Below are 22193 nucleotides of genomic sequence, written 5' to 3'. Positions count from 1 at the left end.
AGCTACTGCATTCATTCCATTGTCAAAATACCTATTTTATGGAACCAGATCCTTACACTTTGAGAGTAAGGGAAAACTTACCATGAGAACTTTATCCATGTAGAATTCTCTGCCAGGGCTCCCATCATTGTATTTTGTATCGATGGCAAAACATAAGAAAAGGACATCAACAACCATTTCATAAATGGAAAGGAAGCAGTGAGCAACCAGGAATGCAAAGAGGCAGACAATGATGAGTGGCAGCACCCAGATGGTGTAATCTCGTTGGTAATTCAGCAACATAATGCCAGCCAAACCTGTGCTGCAGACAATCAGGACCTGAAGAAGAAAATGATAGACAACTCTAATGGCAGAAGCCTTTTGAAATTTTTTGTTTGGTTTGTTTGTGTTAAGGCAGTATGCTTCTTGGTCTGCCAAGGTTAGAACTAGAGGTAACAGACAAGAGCTTTACCTCCTGGATTCCCCATGTCCCTGAGGATAAAAGACATTTAATTCATTTTTCAGCAGGTTCAAGTCAATTGTTACACATTCTTCATCACAAAGAGTATTTTTCAGAGAAAATTACATTTATATTCTGCTGTCATCATTCTAGTGTTATACAATATTCCTGTAAAAAAGAACTTTGTCCTGTCAATTATATAAACCCCACAATCAAATGCCATGCATCAACTAACATGCAGTTGTTTTTTTATTTGGGATGGAGGCAGAAGTTAGGTATTAGGAGAATGGTATATTTTTCATTTTGCTAGTGGAAACAATTTCCAAGCTTGTTTAATATCTATTTCTTCTCCATTCAGGAGAAAGCAGATCAGAGCTCACATGAGGCACTTCATGTAACAGTCTCTACAGCACTACACTATGTATGAGCCTGTAACAGACATTCCACTGGGTATCAGTCTGGTTTTGACAAAACCAAAAAGACTAAATTGGTGGTGCCAAGTAATTTTTTCAATATTTCTGAGTGTATTACTATGAAAAGCAACTAAACAATAGTTGCTTTTCATAAATAGTTGCAATAATCATAAAATAGGTCAGCTTTTACAAAAACATCACATTGAACTGCTAGAGGAGATGCTGATAGTGTAGCATTATTTGAGCTGATATTGATTTTTATGTGCACTGTTCATTTGAACATGTCTGTCACCTGAACATTTTTCTAATAATCTGAGATGTCTTTTCAGGAGGTGTTTCCTAACTTTTCAGATTCCCCAGAAAAACTCTGTGATGTAATTTCAGGTTCTCCAAAGCACCTATATCTCCCCTATACATTTATTTCTTCTCACTGCTTACTCACTTAATTACAGGATACAAGGTCCAGCCTGCTGAACTTCTGATTTAACAGTAGAGGAATGCAATAAAGAATACAGATCAGTCCAACCAGTGTCCAGATAAATAATCTGGTATTAATTGTTTCAGTAAATTATGGCACTTCAAAGGATAGAAATAATTCACTGGATTAAAGTGTATCTCCATTAGCTGGAAATCCAAAAGGCTGACTGATCACAGAAATTATTCTGGTCTTCTTTTAATTCTCAGAGTAGAACTAACTTAGTAGCTTAAACTTGCAGTTCCTCATAGCAGGCTTCTGTACTCTTCCAGTCTGATTTTGTCAAAAAAGGTGATCACTAATGTGTCAAATTTTCAACATAAACCTAGAAACTCCATACTACACAGAATTTAAAAGAACAACTTCCTTTCCTTACAATTCTTTGTCTGAATTACAAAATCAAAACCTTAGACTTTTTAATCACTTTTCTCTTGACTCCCTAAAAAATGCAAAAAGTGTCATAAACTTCAGCTATTCCTCTCTAGTCACTTCTACTAAATTTAAGTAGATCATCTGTTTATGCTCCCTATAGTGGATGGTCCCTTCCTAACATGATGCAGCTAGATGTGAAGAAGTGCACACCATGAAACAGGACTTTTAAGGTATTTTGAATTAGGGTTCAAACCCTTGCTAAAGAGAGATTGCTCCCACATAGATCTGTAACAACTGTATGCAGCAGACATACCTTTCCTAGAAACAGCATAAAATCCCCAACTGTGTTTATGGCAGCCACTCGCAAAGCATTTTCCACTAGGATAACAAAGGCATCCTTTGCTGAGGTGCAGAAATTGGTGCTGTTGATAGCTGTGGCTGTATAAGCATTCTGAGAAAAGGAGATTGAAGATTTATTCATAGAATGATCAGGCATTTCAGATGGAGGGTGGGGAAGGTGAAGGGGAAGATACAGCTTTGAGTAAAACACATTCATCATATGATTTTAATGAACAAAAATTCCCTTGAGAGTTGTTGAATCAAGCAATATGAACCAGCTGACAGAAGATTATATGAGGTAAAGAATTACTATTCTTCTCCTCTCTTGCTCATAATTTATGCATTAACAAGTTTGTTCAAAAAAAACTCATTAAACAGAATTTGCAATTCCTCTGCAGGAGGAGGTGAACAGTAGCATAGCTACAGAAATTAAATAGTTTCAAAAAAGCCAATCTGGAAATATAAAAGAATCTGAGTGCCACACAAGTCAACCAAGATAATTTCTAAATACTTAACTAGACTGCATTCAAGGTTAGTGAGGACAGTTTTCAAGGATTACATTCGGGTGTTTAAAATGCTTTCTTACAATTTTATTCTCTACATTTCCATCAGTAAAAAAAAATTAACAACAGTGAAAGAGATATTATGTACAAGATATTTATGTATCTGATAATTATTTATGTGATATTTATGGCCCATAAACCCACTTTTACAATGGGTCTTTTACAAGGACCTGCCAGTGTGTTGCACTTTGCAACTCTTTTTGTCCTTTGTAGATGATGATGACAATTTTATGTTTTGTATAGTTTTTACACTGTGAGAATCTTAAATATTATGCATAGAAAAGCTTAATTCTCTTTTCATAGCAAAAATATTTTGAAACTCAGATGTAGTTTGACTGAGCAGACCTAAGAGGGAATTGCTCCATTAAACCACTAAATTGTTATAAAGTTGAGAAACCATGTTCACAAAGATGAATATGGGCTATTTTTTAGTTTTTATTTATATTCCAAAGATGTAATGATTTGCAGTGTAATTTCAGTAATGGAGACAAGACTGAAGTTCTGTCATTCAAGTTCAGTTCCAAAGTACAATACACTGTGTGTCGACATCAGATTGCACTCTGGGAATATATATATATATATACTAATATTGGCCCTTACATAAAACGTAAATATGGAAAATCTTACCTGATTTAAATATGTCAGGCACTTCTCTAGACACCAAAGGCAGCAAATGCAGGCTTTAAGCATACAGCGAGCACAAGCATTTTCCTAGAGAAGCACAGAATGTGGGAAAACATAGATAAAGAGTTTTTTATGGAAACTAATATTCCCTTGTGCTTCAGTAACTGATATTCAGCCTGCTAACTTAAGCAATCTGTATCAGTCTCATGGAGGATGGCTTGGGGGACACCTTCCACTAGACCAAGTTGCTCAAAACCTCATCCAGCATGACCCAGAACACTTCCAGGGATGGGATATCCACAGCTTCTCTGGGTAACCTGTTCCAGTGCCTCACCACCACCCTCACAGTGAAGAATTTCTTGTTACCCCGATCTATTCTAAAACAAGACTTCCACCCTCCCACACTGACTAAATAAACAGGTAAACATATCAGGCCTTGAGTTTTTATAAGAAAATTGAATCTATTTCTCTTACCTTCCCTTTGAGTTGTGTATGAATATACATAAGAATCATTCGTGGTATTTTCACTAGTGTGATAATGAAAGACCCTTTTGCTACTGTTCCTAGGTGGTAACAAACAAGGCGATTAACAGATGCTAGAATAGGAGTAAATGGCAGATTTCTTTTCTCCCTGTTGAAAAGAGAAAAAAAAACCCTAAGTATTTAAGAAGTGCTACAAATTCTCAATAAAATAATGTACAAAAGGAATATATTATGCTCATACTAGCTTTCAGGATATATTGCTCACTCCACCCTGACAATCTGTGTAACTGTACAAATTGTCTCTAATGCAGGACGAGGATTAGGAATTGGTATGTCATACTGTTGGAGACTGCAATGTTATCATTTATGGCTTAAGCATTCTTATGAAGGACTTTTGCCTATTATAGCAAAACTTTATAACAAAAGCTGCATGGAAGACCACCACACCCTGAATGAGCCTCCTGACTGAGGCTCTGGACCGCGAATTGATGGAGATCAGAGAAAGTGACTCAATTCTGGGCTGGAAAAAAAATAAAAACACTCACAGGAGGATTAAGCCTCACACCTTTGGGGTGGAGACCACAGCCCCAGGACTATCAGCTGCCAGACTTGCACAGGCCCTCACACTAAAGGGTGGGGGTGGGAAGGACAGGTCTCGGGTGTGTGGTGAAAAAGCCACTGGTAAGAGGCAGTGAATGCCAATACTCTGTAGGGCAGACCTGCCCAGGTGCAGTCACCTCTTCACCTGGGAAAGCCACATCTACAGGACATCCACGTGAATGACAGCAGACGGATTGTCATGGCCCAGCAAAAGTTATCCCCACAAGGGGCCCCTAGATCTTGCACTGGAGCACAGCACCATGATGTACCAGATCCACAGTGTTGCAAGAGACAGTGTCAAACGTGCCCTCAAGGTATTCCTACCTGGCCCAAATAGATATGAATCCACTGGATTCTATACTTTCTGGGGTGTGGGGAACCCTTGGAAGGATGGTATGGTTCTACCTAACCCCTGTCCCTCTTCCTGTTCCCCCCCCTGCTCTTTTTCTACATATTCCTTTCTTTTCTCCTTCTTTCCCTTTGCCTCTTTTACTATAAAATAAAATATACAAACTTTTTTTTGGTTTAGTTGGCACTAACATCTAACCTCCTTTGGCTTTAATCAAGTTTTGGAGTATATTTTGAACCTTTCTGTGATCAATCCATTTTATTCACAAAGACTTAGTTTTCTTTGCTCTTCTGTTTAAATTGAATTGTAACACATAAGAGTAGTGTGGTGATGCATCCCCTTTGTCCCTTCCCATCTTGGGCTGCATTACAATCTCAGAAATGCTTGTTAGACCCTGTCTTGACAAACAGCACCTGGGCTCAGCTCCTCAAAATTATCAGAAACACAGTCTGCTCCCAGGAACTTGTCCTGTCTATCAGGCTCCTGTTTTTAAAGGAACAGCCTTGTAAACGTATTTTTTGTGCCCAAATATCAACCTAGGTAGAACAACCATTTCTGTTATTGAACTTTCAAAGAAAGTAACAGACCTGAATTGTGGACAGGATGGAAAATTACCATGACTAAAGCCAATTTTCTTGCAACCCTGTAAACTCCTGGACCACAGTGGCCGATGACCAGCACCTCCTTCTGAGTGGGACCTCTCTGAGCCACTGAACACTTAAATTTGTGATACTCAGACGACCAACATCAAATGTTGCTGACAGAGCCTGGGCTGACAACCCACTTCTCAAGCCTCAACCCTTCACCTTTTGAGAAGATGTAGAAGCATCTGACCTGAGCACTTCACTAAACTTGAGAGGAATTTTCACGAGTCTATACCTTGTACCTACACATGAGAGTGTGAATGTGCTACAGCAAATGTACTGTGAATGTTACAGGGGTAAGTAAATCAGGTCTAAGTAACTGAGTCACTGTTGTGCTCATAGTAAATACTATACACTCTTTCACTAAATTCATTAAATTACGCTATTGATTAAGTGATGCTAAGTTTAAGTGCTGTTTAACTCTTTAGGCCTACACTGTTGGTGAAGCCTGGGGCTAAGAGTGGCAAGACAGCCTACTCTTAGCCTTATGATTTGATGAGAGGGTCTCCCTCATTTCTTTTTATCCTTATGCTTTCTCATCCTTAGCTTTTATTATCCCCAGCTTCCACATAATTTTAGGTTTAGTCTTAGATTAACTGATTTTAGTCCTACTTTTCCTTTTTAAAGTGTGCTTTAATCATCTACTAAGTAGTAGAGTGATTCTTGTCAATGAACTCTGTGACACTTTAACTTCTATATTAACCAGTTTTTGCCAATACCTTGGCCAGTGATTTTTCAAGCAACTGGAAACACTCATTGTTTTCAGGTAGTCTTACTAGCAGTTGGCTGCATTACCACTATTAAGAACTGGCAATTCCCTTAAAGTTGCACCAGATGGTATGCAATTCAAAACCTTCCAAAACAGTAGGAAACTGTGCTAATACTTTTTTAGTAAGGCTACTGATAAACTTGCCTTCTCCTCTCTTGTTCTTTTGGAGATCTTTGTATGGACTTTGGAGTGGATATTACTAATTGATCAGGTAAACTCTTTGCTCAGATTTTTTAAATTTTTGATTTAGCTGTTATATCCTCAATGTACCAAGGGTTGAGCCTTAAAATAAGTTATTTTATGCACTGTAGTTATAATATTTTTAATTTATCAGATAAATATTCATGTTCACAGTTTCATGCCATTATTCTTTTCTACCAAGAAACTCATTTATACATCTCTCTCAAAGGATAGCACTAATTAAACATTTAAAGAACAGCTCTTCTTCTTTATTGGAAATAAAAGCATGATAATAAGCATATTAAGAAACATGTGATAACATTCAAAAATAAAGGATCTTCCCAGCTTGGAAAAGATGAGAATTTCACTCAGAAAAGCAAACAGAAGTAGATTCTTCATTCCACGAAACTAATATCTGCATAATCCTCAGATGTTAATGAGTAAAGTAGGTTTACTCTGTATTTTATTCCAATTAGCTTTTACGGGAAGACAAATTTTACTCCTTGTTAGGCACAATCACATAAATTGCTTGAGTCTCATGCCCAGGCAAACTAAACACTTCCTCATTTTCAGGGCAAAGTCTGTAATGCGAAACACTTTGAGGCCTGTTATTGCCTGAGTTGAAAGGAATCCATCTGGGTAAAGTGAATGAGCAGCGAACACGTATAAAACATTTCTCCATGGACAACCTCATCTCATTTGATTTGGAAAGCTGTTCATGTGCAAAATAATGGGTAAGTGCAAATTAATGCCTTTTCTGTTTTTACAAGTCACATTTCAAATTACGGTTGTACCTTAAAATGCAAAAAGAAGATAACAGAGAGAAATGAGTATTTACTAATTTAAAATAAAATTGCTGTCATGGAATTATAGGGTACGGATGAAATAAAAATTATTCACCCTCAGGCCACAGGAAATACATAAACTTACAGATGAAGCATACACATTGCTAAGCAATCTATTTCAGTGCAGAGTTATTCTCCTTCCTCTGTATTTTCCTCATTCCATACTCAATCTAGTTTAATTATTCACAAGATTACAGCCCTGTAACATCTTGTAATAACCTCATAGATTTATTTGATTGGTATAGTGGAGAACTTAATCATTAATAAAATAACAAAACTTCTGACAGCACAATAAATTCCTTGCTTTTGGTATTATTTTAAAGAGTAGGGCAGAAAAGGAGACAAATGTAGTTCAGGTAACGGCCTCAATGAAAAAGACAAAGCAATTAAACATTTGCGATTTGAATCATGCACTTGAAAAATACCTGCATACATTATTCAAAAAACTGATACACAATTTAGTTCACAAGTACAGCAATAAAATATGGAGCTTTAAAATTTTACATTAATTTCTATGCGATCTTGTCAGGATCTATATATAAATTATTAATCTAATAAGATCTTAAGGAATCCTGTGAAGGAAAGATTAATGAAGATTAGTGAAGCACTGTAAATAATTTTAAGGGCACTGTTTTGCAATTAAAATAATAATCAATTGCTTTCACTATTTTTAACCTCTGCTATAGATCTTATCAGCATTAATTATTTAGCAAAACAGATGACCTTCCAGACTCATCCTACTTTGTAAATAACCACCCATACCATACCTGTAGAATGTGCACAGGTTACAAGGCAAATAATACTTCAAGTCTTATATGTCAAGAATACCATCTTGACAAATGCAAAGGCAAAGGCAAACAAACTTTTGCAAAGTCAAAACAGACTTTACATTATTTAAAAAGGGTCAAGGCAATTTAATTGTTCCCCTGCTTTCCCAATGGACACAAATATTCTCCCCAGAAACCTTGCTGCTCATTATTTCTGCTAAGTCAATGTGTAGGCTACCCATGATAGAGCTTCCTAGGTTAACGTTACCTTGTAAAATAGTATGTTACAACAGCCCCTGCTACTGTCATCTGCTGACAGGCTAGGATAAACTCGCTGATCCAGATGAGTCCCACTACGTGGTACCACCACATGTATTTCAAAGGACCTGCCATCCGAAATTCAACAAATCCTTCTTCATTTGGGACAGGACTACCTAGAAATGAATGAGGGTAAAAAGCAAAATGAGGCTTACATGAACTCATAATGAAGGAAGCATATGGTATTAGCAGCTCATAGCCAGTTACAGCAGAAACCTCTCTAGTTTCTACTCATACTTTTAAATTTACAATTACCACATTTACAATAAGTATAATGGTATCTGAAAAAATACACTAAAAAAATTCCACAACTAACCACCATCTCATAGCAAAAATTCATATAGTTAAACATAATGGAAGTCCACTTCAGTAATTTCAAATCTGAGTTTGCTGCCTTATCAGTATTTTTCATACAGTAGGAATCAGTATCAGCTCCTTACATCTAGATGTCAACATTAACAATCACTTTTGTTTTCCCTATGGTAAGTTCTTCTAGCTTTAAAGCTAGTAGCAGACATATGAAGCAGCCTTAGAAATTCTAAATATGTCATTTCATATATTCAAAAATGCATCAACTCTTTGTCTAATATGAATATCAATATAATGTAGAGACTGACAGCACGTCAGAGCTAAGATAAGCTCTATTTCAATGTGTTAATGCACAGTGAGATGTTTCACCTTATACAACATTTACATGAATAGCTGATGAGATTCAGAAAAACACTGCAAGGAAGTGTGTACAAAGTGCTTACCTTGAAAAGCATTGTTTTGACTTAGCACTGACAGCACCACATTCTTAGTTATGTTTTTATACTTACATATAAAATGAATGTTTTCTTGTCAATAGGTTAACTATTGAAATAATTCTGATTTTGGTGAACAAGGATTTGGCCTTATTTGCAGAAACAGTTTGTTTAACTGATAATAGTGATGATACTGAGTATATATAAGCTAAAAAGATAAGACAGTTTTTGCAAAATCAAGGCAGTTTGAAGGATTCTGTCAGTTAACTTTAATATCAGACTACATTCTCCTACAAACTAAGTGCCTGTGCAGTGGTCTGACTCAGAAAATGAAGCACAGGGCTGAGACTTTCAGTGGTGACCATTTTCTGCACATAGCACAGCATGCAATGAAAACTAAAAATTCCATCAGTAATGAGAACAGGAACATATGAATTCTATTGCCTCCAACCTTTGCTAGAACTCATGATATGAAAAATATTTATCTTGTATTACTGTGAAATAGCCTTGTGACTTGAAACACTGCTACTTTTGGGTCAGTAGCAAACAACATGTTTCAAAATTTTAAGACATTTAATAATGAATGACAGTCTCTGTTGCCTACAATGTACTGCAAATAACAGACTGTTTAAAAAGCATCTGCTGTGGTGTTTTTTTTTGCTGAAGTAACTAAGATTTGGACCTATGGGCTTGATTAATTCTAGAAGCTCTTGTCAGACCCTGAATACAAACAAAGATTTCACCTTCTACATACTGAAGAGCAGGCAGGAATTAGCAGTACATTGGCTGCTCTCAGAATACAATGCACAAGCAGCAGAAAAATATCCCTATTGATTCTGGAATAATACTGGACACTTAAGTTACAAACAATTGAAAACTAAAATCACAATATTTACATTGTGGGAGACAGTATTGTGTGCAATGGCCCTTCCCTTACTGTGTACTCATCTGTGTGAGTACAATACTTGGTGACTCCAAGTTTATGCTGTCTTTAACTTGTGTGTGAAAAATTAGAGGGAATTATTTGAAAAATTGCTACAGCAGTTTTATTATTAGTGTCTCATGGTTTGCAGCAAGCCAACTTGCACCAAATCAAAAAGCCATCATAACACACAAAGTACCATGCTGGGAATTAAGACTCAAGTGCACAATAACCTGAGGGCAGTGAAGCAGCAGACAGGAATAGAAGCACAACAAGTGGGCCTTTTTCTTTGAGACTCCCACAGGGTTTTTCGTCAACTCTGCTACAAATCATACAACAATGAAATGAAAAATATTTAAAGTAAGTCACTGCTTACCTGTAGTACCAAGAAAAAGCAGGACAGTGATCCAGTATGTCCAGAAGAGGATAAGCACAAAGAATGTCCAAAATGGCTGGAAGACTAACAGTGGCAGGTGAATGAAGACCTTGCCAGCCACGTGGAACAAGGCAATGGTGAGAGCTACTCTTTTGCGCATAATTAACATGATCAAGAACAAGACAACCTGGAGGGAGAAGTTTCCAAATCACATTTTAGAGTACTGAAACAGAATCAAGATACTCTTTCACACAGTTAGGATATTCAAATACACTAAATTAACACATTATCTATAAAATCACAACATCAAAATGTAAAACCTCTATCAGCTTCTTCTGGTAATAAATTATTTTCCAAATTATACTTTTGGTGAATTCCATTCTCATAAGTACGTATTTGGAATCATCATAGCTTTAAGCTGATGAGACAAGACCAGGTTCTATCCTCAATTACGTTTTAAAAGCACTGAAATCAGCCAGTTTTAACCTTTAATTACCTTTAAGAAAGGTAATTTAAAATATATATCTGACCATGGCGTGGTGGTCTTATAGGATGTACGTATATATGTGTATAATATAGGGAGTAAGAATCTAGGAGAGGGAACAGAGAGGAACTTTTGGATTAGGATGTGAAGCAACAAGAACAGAAGAGGAAGATTTCCTGTGAAGTTAGTCAAACATTGTCAGTTTCCAATAGTAAATTCAGTGACTCTGAAATTAACAGCAAGGCCCAAAGAAGACAAATTGGTTAAAATGGTGTTAGTATTTCAATTCATAATGATTTACGAACAACTTCTTTCAGAAGTAGGCTAAGGACTATTAATACACTGAAATGACTAAGTACCTCTGAACTGAGAAGCTAAGAAAAATCTCTTTGGATTGGCAGTCCAGTATCATACCTATTCTTAGAAGTCCCTGTGGATATTTTACAGTAGATGAAAGTAGCTGCAGGCTTAGAAAGTCTCTCCTGACTTAAAATCAGACTAACAGAGAACAGCTCCTAGAAAGTCTCCCCTGACTCATAATCAGGTGCTAGAGAACAATTCCTAAAAGTTAAAAAAATAGCACAATGAAAGAAAATCACTTCAACAGAAATTGTGGCAGAAATAAACTGTTCCAAAATGTGTGCAATACAATGCTTTCACCTGGACAAAAAATAGAGATTAACAGGAAGACAAGAGCAGAAAATAATACCATCATTAGCAAAGCATACCGTGAAGACTGTAGCTGCAATGGCATAGATCAAGAGAGCCTGAAGATTGTCTTTGGCTATTTGGGTCTCAAGAGCACCAGCGGACATTCGTTGTTTAGCATAGAGCCACCACAGGACTCCAGTACCACCTATGTTTTAGTGAGAAAAGTGAAGGATAAAAAAATGAACCTTCTGTGTGATATATACCACCTAGTCCCAGAGAAATAAAACAGTTCTTTCCTTTTAAGTCTAGTCTGGTAGTGAATACTCAAAAGCACTGATGCTCAACCCAACAGGACATTGAGAGGAGGGAGAAGTACCTAGTTCTCCTCTGTTGCCTTCTTCTCAAGTGAATATATTCTTTTCACAGTCTCACCATACTATGACCACTTAAGAGACTTGCAGAACCTTGACTCTGTGTTTTAGGGTAAACTGCATTGAAAAACTACTTCATGGAAAGCCCTAATAGTGAACAGCACAGCTCCCACTACACAGATAATAAAAGAACAAAAGGAAGAATAAATAGTTCTGTGGTAGGCTGTATGTATGAATGTATAGGTGTGTGCAATAATGCAGGGAGTAAGAATTTAGGAGGGAAAATAAAGACAGACCTTTGGATTAGGATGTGAAATAACAACAAAGCAAGGAGTCTACTGTTCCTGGGAAGACTACAAACAACAAGCATCAGCCTGATGCTGGAAACAGCACCTTAATGATATGTAGCTAAACATGCCTCACACAATGTCTTGGACACCAGAAAAAACATTAGTAAAAGCACAGAAGGCAAATACAATGTGAGGTACTATCTTCTCACCCCTATTATGTTAATCCTAGCCTTACGGCCAGAAAAACATTCTCCTATTCTAGCTGCTTTTCCAAGGTAGAACTTTTCTTGAACACAGATCTCCAGCCCCTCAAGGAGATAACCTCTCCTCTGTGGTACATTCCTTTTCTCTTTTAATTGTCCTTCTCTGTTCTGCTGGTATTTCTGAATCAAATGCATAAGCTGAGTAGGGAGGTTGGACCAGATGAGCCTCTGTGGTCCCTCCCAACCTCACGCATTCTGTGATTGCCATGTTTTTGCTGAACATACTTTGTTCAGGTCTAAAATGAAGAATGCTCTTTTGACACCTCCTAAACAAACAGTCAAGACAGAATAAGCAGTATATGTCATAAAAGATGAGGTTTTATTCAATCCATTATTTTAATGGATGTAACTTTCTAGAACATAGTAACAGATGCCAGTAAGATAAGTTATTCAACTGTTCCACTCAACATGGCTGCTCAGCTTCTAAAGAGAATATAAATGAAAAAAAAATCCATATTTTTCCTTTTCCCTGGTCATAGATTGTGAGGCCATTAATTAGAAAACCAAAGTGATCCTGGAAAAATACAGATGGTCTGCTGATTTTTTCCATCCATTGCAGTCTTGAATTGCGAGAATTAAATCACTAGTGCTTCCTAATGTGATTATTCTATTTTTTTTCTTTCTGTGCAGTCATCTGCCCAGACATTTTGGCTTAGCTACTCAGTAATAAGTGTAGAAAACTTTTGTTTTATGAATTTAAAAGCTAATGTGACCAAATAAGACTATTTTCACACAAGCTACATAATTTTGGAGGAAACAACCTTTGGTCATTTCCAAGATAGCTTGCCTGGTGGCATTTCACATATGATCTAGGTCATGCAGGTGTTCCTGAGTCATACAGAAATACAATAATTTAATTAGAATTGTTGGAGAAGCACCTTTACTTCCTCTCTTCAAGAACAGGTCTTAAAGAGCTACTCAAAGAACTGAAGGGCTGACGAACATGTCAGAGTTGTAAATATATTCAGCTGCATGAGCAAGAGTTGCCCTTTGATTTCTTCATGCACCAGCTGAGGCATGGGAGTACCACCAGACACACCCAGGTTTAGCTGCCTTGCTGACCTGTTTGGAAGGCAGGTAAAGAAGTAGGCAACATTTAGGGTTGTGATACAAGTGCTGTGAGGAATCTCCTGCACTGTCACCTGTGGGCTCTAGTGAGCTAGGCTTACATGATGACTGATGCCAAGCAGGGTGTGCAAATATCCAAGGAGCAATGTACTCTCTGAGAGAGATCTGCAATTACTAAGGTGGCATTTTGGATGTGCATCTGAAAAGGGACTCAAAAAGAAAAGGCTGAAGGGAAATGCATGATCCAAGTATGTAAGAATTGTAGCTGGGCTGAGGAAATGGAGCACAAGGATTAGAACTGGGCACTCCAAGTGGGAAACAAACAAGACTTACCAAGCGATCCCAGAATGACAAGAATTGTTAAAATCCAGACAAGTACTCTTGAAATGTACCTTATTATAACCATCAAAATCATGGACAACACTGCAAAAGAAGACAAATAAAATAAGCAGACTAATTACTTCAAGTAGATACAGCCTTCCTAATTTTCCCACTGTACTAAGGGAACTGCCTTCCAACAGAATTTTTACAGACAGGTTTCTTTTTTGAGGCTTACAAACTCACTGAATAGATAGTTAAGAAAATCAGGCACCTCTATAACTTCTGCTTTGATAATGTTGATTAAAACAAAGAGAGCATAAATACATTTACACGATACATCAAACACAAGACATAATGCATGCATACAGACAGAGATGTACTTAGACAATGACCAAACAGATAGCAAGGCATGACAGTACTTTGAGTCTGGTAACATGAGCACACCTCCTGAGGACCAGGGCAGAGTCTGTACTCAAATACACACATCAAACCAGTGCAGTTAATATGATACCTGTGTATTCTGAAATGTCATGCCAGTTACAAGTAAAAAACTATACAGCAGCTAAGGCTAAGTGAGTGGTGTGTATAAGTACATATTTGTATTTTAACATACACACGTTTGTGTTCAGCAGTCACATGCAAGCCACTGGAACCTGGCTTTTTCAACCACAGTCTAACCCACTGTTTTAAAACAAATAATTTCTGTTTAACTATGATATTACAAAAACTATTTTTAAAATTAACTATATGTAGATTCTGTACTAACTTCTGACTCTAACTGAACAGCAGAACTGTGAATCAGCCACTACCTTTCAGATTTCAAACAGTTTTCTACCATTATTACCAAATACTGAATCTGTCAAGATGTAAAAATAAACAGCTTTCAAGCTACAGTTGAAAAAAATACACAATGGTCTTTTGTGTGTATGTAGAGGGGGTTAATGATAGCTAGCATCCTCCTCTTTTTCTTTCCTTTTCCCTTCCTTCTCCCCTACCCTTTTCTTTAACCACAAAAGGAAACTGAAAACAAAAGATCCCTATATCTGATACAGCTTTGCAGTGTTTCTTTCTAAATAATACACTCTCATATGAATAGCTAATATCATGATACTCCCATTTTAGGACTTCAGATTTTATACTTTGTATGAGTAAAACAGACTCACTAGGAAAGCAATTTATGTCAGTGGGCAACATCCCACCTCAAACAAGATAACTTTGTTAAAGCAGCTCTTCAGTGCAGCACAAAGTGTCACTTGATAGGCTAGAGGCATCCCACAGCTATAGAAAAAATTCAGCACCTCTGTATTGCTGGGAATTTCCAGCTCTTCAGAAAAGGCTGAGATTTTCAAAGACCCAAAGCTTTTAATTTTGAAGGAAGGGGAAGAAGGAGGTAACATAAAGTGCAACAAATGGGCACCTGATTTTCTAGTTCTCGCTCTTCAAGTTCTCATATCTTTGTGCAAGGATGTTAAATGGAACAAATTAAGTGCCCTACATCCAATCAGAGTGTGCTACTTTGCATTTCTCAACCTGTCTTTTTTATTTGGAAAGGGTTTATTTGGACTTGAGTTGGTAGAAGATGACTACTACAAATGGGAAAGGGGAATACTATAAAAAATTAAGAAAAGATGGATGTTCTCTTAACTATATAGAAATTATTGTTGGCTAATTAACAGCCATGCATCCTCTATCTCATAGAAACAAGAGAAACAAAACCAGTATATTACTTATGAATAAGTTACCCAGCTCCCAAATAAATTTTTTAAAAAGCATTCTGAATAATTTTCTAAGGGATTGTTGCTATTATACAGGTTTTTTTGCTCATAATGTGGTTAGAGTGTGTTAGCAACCTCCTAATGGAGTACACTAAGAAATAGCTAGTAATGAGAAAAACAATTACCTAGTGATAACAAGCAAAGTCCCATTATAATCTCTTTGCTGGTCATAACTCCACTAATCAGCCTGTGTAAGACACTACTGTCACTGACAAAGGTGATCAGGGCCTCTGCAAACTTGGCATAGCAGGAAATGTTCACAGGAGCACAGCGATGGAAGAATGGAATAGGTGCACTGGTGACACAAGAAAAAAAAAATCAGAAAAAAAAATTACTCCTACTTAATATAAATGCCACATCAACACACAAATGAAAGGTGAATAGATGCAATCATTCTACCCTTATAACATCATAACCAGAAACCATGTGTTGAATGCACAAGTGCTGCTGAAATGAGGATGATCATAATGAAAAGTGATGCAGTTCTTACAGACAACCCTATGAGACTGGAATGTACACTCCAATAGGATATTATTACCCTCCCACCCTTAAATGACAAGGCACAGAAAGTATATGTTCCTATTTCCACTTAAATACCTTTCTTTCAAGTGTCAGGTGTGAACCAGCAGCTGAAACAATGCCTTTCACTCACTTTAAAATGGAATACTGGTCCATATTTGCAGCAAAAGAAATTGCAGAATAACAATACTCTTCTTGAGAGTATATATATTGCACTAAAGGACATCAGCATTCAAAACGAATGCATTTATTCCTAGTCTTTCCCCATACTAAGCTAGTTCTTGTACTGAATATTACAATCACAGTGTTTATATTCATTAACTTTCTTAGAACTATGCAAAACATGCCAGGATGCCTTTATTGTTTTGAAGTGTTTTGGAAAGGCCCTCACAAAAAACTATTGAGACTATGCACTAAACTTAGCAGAATGCTATGAAAAACCTGCTATCAAGAGAAAGACACAAAAGAGCAACAACTTTCCTTTAAAACTGGGTGATTTTGTTTTCTAAATGCCTCCCATTTAGTAGCCATCTGCCATGGTCATAAACTATGTCAGATTTCAAAGTGGCCTATTACATCATTTGATCAATTCCCAATTACATTTCAGACATGAATTACATGTTCCTTCCTGTAATTGGATCCAATTTAAAAAAAGTCTTTTCTCTTGTTTTCCTGCCCAGTCTTCCTTACTTGAAAAATTTTGGTGGACTATACCAGCAATGAATATAATCTTCTGCAGTTTCCCCATTTCAGCAATGACCTATAAATCAACCATTTTCTCTCCTCAAGAACTACTTTTAAAGACATGTCTTTCTAAAATTCTAGCCACAATTTTAAACACGTAGTGAATAAACCAGCTGCCTTAGGCACATATTTCCCATCCATTGTTTTTCTGGGGAAAAAGGATGACATGCTGAAAACAATTAAAGTGTAACTATTCTGGAAGGAAATTGGGAGAAATTATGATCACCTGCCATTTCTAGGTAATTAATTAGTTAATCCTAGGTTTTTGTTTAAACTCACTGATGATCGCAAATTTGATAGGATTACTGTGTTGAGTAGGTAAACACATTTGAAGATGCTCATATTGATGGTCTGCATTTGCGTAGGAATGAACACAGCATTTAAGTACAGCAAAGTAATTATGCATTAGTCACAGTTATTAAAAAACAAACCCATAATGATGTCTGCCCTACTTAAAAGGCAGCCCATGTATCCTCTTAGCTTCTTAAAACATAACCTATTTTGGAATATGGCTGCTTATTATATGGCATATTACTGAAAAAGACTGACATTTGAGAGGTTTATTTAATTGTTAACTGCTACAACTTTTCAGAAAACTTAGAGAATTTGTAAGTTGTTGCTACCAGCAAGAAAGCCCAAATTTTGAGGTGGGAGTAGGCAAAATAATGTTATTCCTGCATCCCAGTACAAAAATATTCGCTTTGAAAAGGGAACAAATGGGATTAAAGTATTCTTCCAAAATATATCCCAATGAAAGAAAACATGCTTTTTGCACCAGAGTTTATATTAGTCATCTAATATCTCTTAACCTAAAGCAATTTCGCTACCTATTTTAAGTTAACTATTTTCATGTGCAGTAATTAATTGTTAAGTTTGTTTTAATTAATAAAAAAAAATAGGTTAGTAGTTCCTACAAGCTTTCTTGAGTAAATGGGACTCCTGAGAATCCACTTTTGAGATCTGCTTCTGCTCCAGTGGTTCTGACTGAATGAGTAGGTGAGGTAAAGTGTCCCAATAAAAAACACAATAATAGATCTATTCTCTATGACCTGCACTATTTTATATGAGCTCTTGATTATATCTTGGTATATTACCTACTGACAGGGAAAAATTTCTAAGAATAGCAACATGATGCTTAATCATAAACAAGAACGAATAAAGTTGAAGCCAGTAGATGATGGTCTCAGCAGCTGTACTTTTAAAGCATCATTCAAATGAAGTTAAGAGATCCATCTGATTACTCAAGTACTAGATTGCAAAGAATTTTTTTCTCTTGCTACTACCCCTGTGTATGTACACGGGTAGTACAGCAACCTGTGTGAGTGAGGAGGATTCCAATTAGAATAACACTGCTAGCTGCTCTTTATAACCTCTACAGGGCAGTCCCTTGGCACTGTTTGGCACAGCTGATTTATAGATAAATGCTGCAGGGAACTGGACAGGTTTTCCTCCAGGGCCCTCTAAACATGCAGTCATGTCTACAGAGGCTGATCTAGGTGGGGTGTGGAAGAAATACATACTGCTGACTGCACTGCTAGACTGTACTACTCTGTCAAAGTTGGACATAATACCTTGAAGATGGATGGTAAGAGTCCATTGACAGCCTCAGCTGAAGGCTGTGAAGAAGCCTGGTCATCAAACAGAAAACATCAAGGGACAATCTTCACACCATATGCTACCTGCATCCCATTGAACTAATGAGGATCAGAGGGTTCATAAGCCTTGACAGATTGCACTGATTTCAGCTGGGGTAGAAGTGGCTGGTATGGAGCTTGTTTTGGATTTGTGTTGAACACAGGGTTAATAATAGAGAGATGTTTTTGTTATTGCTGAGTAGAGCTTGCACAGAGCCAAGGCCTTTTGTTCTTTTTTACTGACATGCTAGCAAGGACATTTTGAGTGTATGGGAGGCTGGGAGGAAACACAGCCAGGAAAGGTGACCCAAACTGACCAAAGCGATATTCCAAACATCCAAACATGGCATCATGTGCAGGATATAAACAGGGGGAAAGAAGAGGAAGGAGGGCATGTTTGAAGTGATGGTGTTTGTCTTCCCAAATAACTGTTGCATGTGATGGGGCCCTGCTCTCCTGGAATGGCTGAACACCTGCCTGCCCCTGGGAAGTGATTAATTAATTCCTTGTTTTGCTTTGCTTATGTGTGCAGCTTTCCTTCCCTTATTAAACCATCTTTATATCAACCAACAAGCTTTTTACCTTTTACCCTTCCAGTTCTCTCGCCACTCCTGCTCATGGGGAAACAAGCAATTGGCTGTGGGTGTCTGGGTTGCTGGATGGCATTAAACCATGACACAGATCAAATGTGACTGTTAGGTAAGTTCTTCCTGAATGCCTCAGTCTACAAGATGTTGGGTTTTCATTTGGTTGTCTCAACAGGATTACAATTCTCCTTCAAATTACACTTACTCAAATAATTTAACTATAAAAACCTGAAAACCAGTTGTTTACAGATACAATGTTGGCCTTTTTTTGCCTTAGGGCATTAAGTTCAGACTTTTCAATCTCAAAAATGCTCAAATGAATCATATATTTTAGTGATACTACATCAAAAAGGGAAAATACTCCACCTACACAATAGTTTATTTAAAATAACATAAGGTCGTTTTTATGAGGAATTTACATAACATCATTAGAGCTCTGATACATTATTCTATCCTTCTGTTTTCTTACTAAGCTGTATTTATTGAGACTGAATCATGTTAGAACACACTATGAGAAGTCAATATAATTCTGGCAAAAATTAGAACTAACAAGTCTTTTCAGTATGCAAGCTGGCACTGAAGTTTTCATTTGTTTTTGTATTATGGCAGTAACAGCTGGCTAGCTGGAATATAAATCTATATTGGAAAATTTTTTTAAAAAGCTAATATGCCAGCTCCCACTAATTGTCACTATAATATTAAAAAAAAGGTTCAGTGGAGAGGCTACCACATATACAAGAAAGACTTAAAATCAGAGTTTGTAGAACAAGTTTGTTAGAACAAATATTTACAAAAAACGTAACAGAAAACTATGCATAAGAAAAGACTCTGCAGTTATCACTCACTACTGAGTATATTTGAGAAGCTAAATTTTGAGAAAACACAACATGGTTCTTCTTGAGTTAGTGCAACTACTGACAGAAGGCTGCGAACAACACTAACACATCACTTCTTTTCTCAGCAATGCTCATCTCTGCAGGTCCAGGCAGCACAGCTACAAGAGTTCATGAAGCCATGAACTTTCCAATCCTATTTCACAAACAGCAGTCTAATGTAACACTTAAAAAAATAAACCTCAAAATGATCTGTTAATAAAATACAGCCCTCTTTTTGGTATTGAACTATCCCTTTATTAGTTATTTGCAGACTGAAAGAGTAAAAAATGAAGCAATTTGCATCTATCTGACTGGCTGACGTAAGGTATAAGAAGTGAATGCTGCAGAGAACTGTGCATCCCTACATATTTTTTTCTCCCAAAGATTAAAAATGTTCCATGATTGTCTCAGATCTGCATTGCTGATAGGCAGCTGGCTATAGATAGGGTGAAAGGCAGTAAAACAGCTGATACTTAGAACAGTGTTTGTCATATGAGACAAGAGAATTTGGAGATAACAATTAAATAGTTTCAGTAACACATACACAGATAATTTGGGTTTTTCTTTGACTATTATTTTCACTACCTTTTAAAAACTGAATTTTAGAAATATATACAATAATACACTAAAACACCTATCTGGTAAGAGTGAACATGTGTTGGTATTTTTTAAAGTTCATGATCAAAACAAATCGCTGCTCCCTCCACCCCAAATCAGAAAACTTGATCATATTACCTCTCTGGAACAGGATATTTAGGACATAACTTGGCAGCCCTTGGGTCTGTTGTATATTCTGATGGCTGTAGTTCATAGCTACACAGAGTGGATCCTGTTGAAAAGTAAAAGAAAATATTGGTACAGAAAACAAATTTTAAAAACCACTAATATTCTTTGCAAACAGCATTAAAACTGATACAGGGTGCTAATTCTGCACCTCCTCATGTCATTACCACAAAGTTTTGCTACAGTTCCTCCTGTAATGTGGTAAATCAAGCCCAACACAGCTGTCAGTAAAATACAATGACGCTCTCCATCTAGCTTTGGGTTTTCCAAAGTCTGAGTATTTGAATGGAGAACACTAACTCACAATGTGGTGTAAAAGAGGACACAAAATACTGTGAAGCCCTCCTCCCCCTACTATTCCACCATGCTTTTCTTGATAATTTTTAATGCATGAATATTGCATAACATAACATTTATGATAGAAAGAAAATATTCCTGTGTTTGCAGGGGTTTTTTGTGCATGTGTATTCAAAATACAACTTGTCTATAGATTTCAGGGACAGAAACAAAAATAAACCAAACTGACAAAGTTGGGAAGTTGGCTGAGAAATAACAGCTCTGCATTACATATCCAAAACTTCTTAAAAGCTGAACTCTCTCCATAAACAAATTGGTATGGCACAGTAAAGATCAAGTTGCCTAGAACAAAATTCAAACACAAATTAAGTTTTCCTTTGTACCTGACACTTGCTTAATGGAAGTGCCTTACCTAGGAGAGATTTCTTTCAATTTATCTATAATGAAGACACTGAACATCTGACCCAATGCTTCTAGGAAATCAGAAACTTCCAAATCAGATTGGAGCCCTGGTATATCAGCAATTCAGAGGTAAGGAAGCCTCAAATGATATAAGCTGCCTATCAAAAGATTAATTTCCTTCCAAGCTGCTTTCCTAATAGATTGCTTACTTCCAAGTGCAAGGGCTTTTAATACATAGCTTTTAGTGTCCTTTTCCCCTATGCAATACACTAAGGACTTATCTTAATAAAGACTTATCTGAATCTTAATCATCAATATAAATATTCAATTCCTTCCATTATTAAAGTCTCCTCTTCAGGAATAGTTTGTATAATAGAGTCCTGAAAGCTGGATCTGGATAATACACATACACTATTACCCAAAATACACCAAGAATTTTGACAAACAGCTTTATCTTGGCCTGCATTACACTGAACAAAACTATTATATGTAGAAGTTATAGAATATTATTTGCAGAAGTTTTATCTATCATTGCTACATTTGTACCTCTATTGAAGAGACCTCTTCTACTCACATACTGAAACAGCAGAGAGCCTATTTAGCAGCTTCAGCTGCTCTCTGTCTAAGGCAGTCACTATTTAAGTACGACTTCTACAAAGTAGTTTTTTGGAAGCCAGTCCAAACCACCAAATGCACTATTGAAGAGAGATAGATCTCCTACAAAGAGAAGACAGGAGGTGAAACATCTGAAATGCATTTTCAATTATACTTTCATTATGAATCCTTATGCCTCTGCTTGCTTATGTGGAAAACACGGCATGATATAAACATAAACAGATATCACAAAAAACATTCCTTAGATCTTAGTTGTAAATGAAGTATCTAAAATGCATCTAAATCTACAGGTT

At 36.7% G+C, this 22193-nt stretch overlaps 1 protein-coding gene across 1 annotated transcript in view; it reads right to left on the bottom strand.

Annotated features, from left to right (window-relative positions):
- The window catches only part of SLC44A1 (solute carrier family 44 member 1), a 71503-nt gene that overhangs the window by 10318 nt on the left and 38992 nt on the right, over positions 1-22193 (bottom strand). Inside the window, exons 5-14 of the mRNA XM_058823664.1 lie at positions 20539-20632; positions 15570-15739; positions 13682-13771; positions 11434-11561; positions 10222-10408; positions 8131-8296; positions 3700-3856; positions 3229-3312; positions 2013-2150; positions 82-318 (exon numbers count right to left, since the gene is read on the bottom strand). Of these exons, the coding sequence (XP_058679647.1) occupies positions 82-318; positions 2013-2150; positions 3229-3312; positions 3700-3856; positions 8131-8296; positions 10222-10408; positions 11434-11561; positions 13682-13771; positions 15570-15739; positions 20539-20632 (1451 nt within the window). The remainder of the gene's footprint in view (positions 1-81; positions 319-2012; positions 2151-3228; positions 3313-3699; positions 3857-8130; positions 8297-10221; positions 10409-11433; positions 11562-13681; positions 13772-15569; positions 15740-20538; positions 20633-22193) is intronic.

The sequence above is a fragment of the Ammospiza caudacuta genome, chromosome Z (assembly GCF_027887145.1).
Source record: "Ammospiza caudacuta isolate bAmmCau1 chromosome Z, bAmmCau1.pri, whole genome shotgun sequence".
In the NCBI taxonomy this organism is placed as follows: domain Eukaryota; kingdom Metazoa; phylum Chordata; class Aves; order Passeriformes; family Passerellidae; genus Ammospiza; species Ammospiza caudacuta.
The sequence above is the reverse complement of the archived record's forward strand: the minus strand, read 5'-3'. Positions and strand labels throughout refer to the sequence as shown.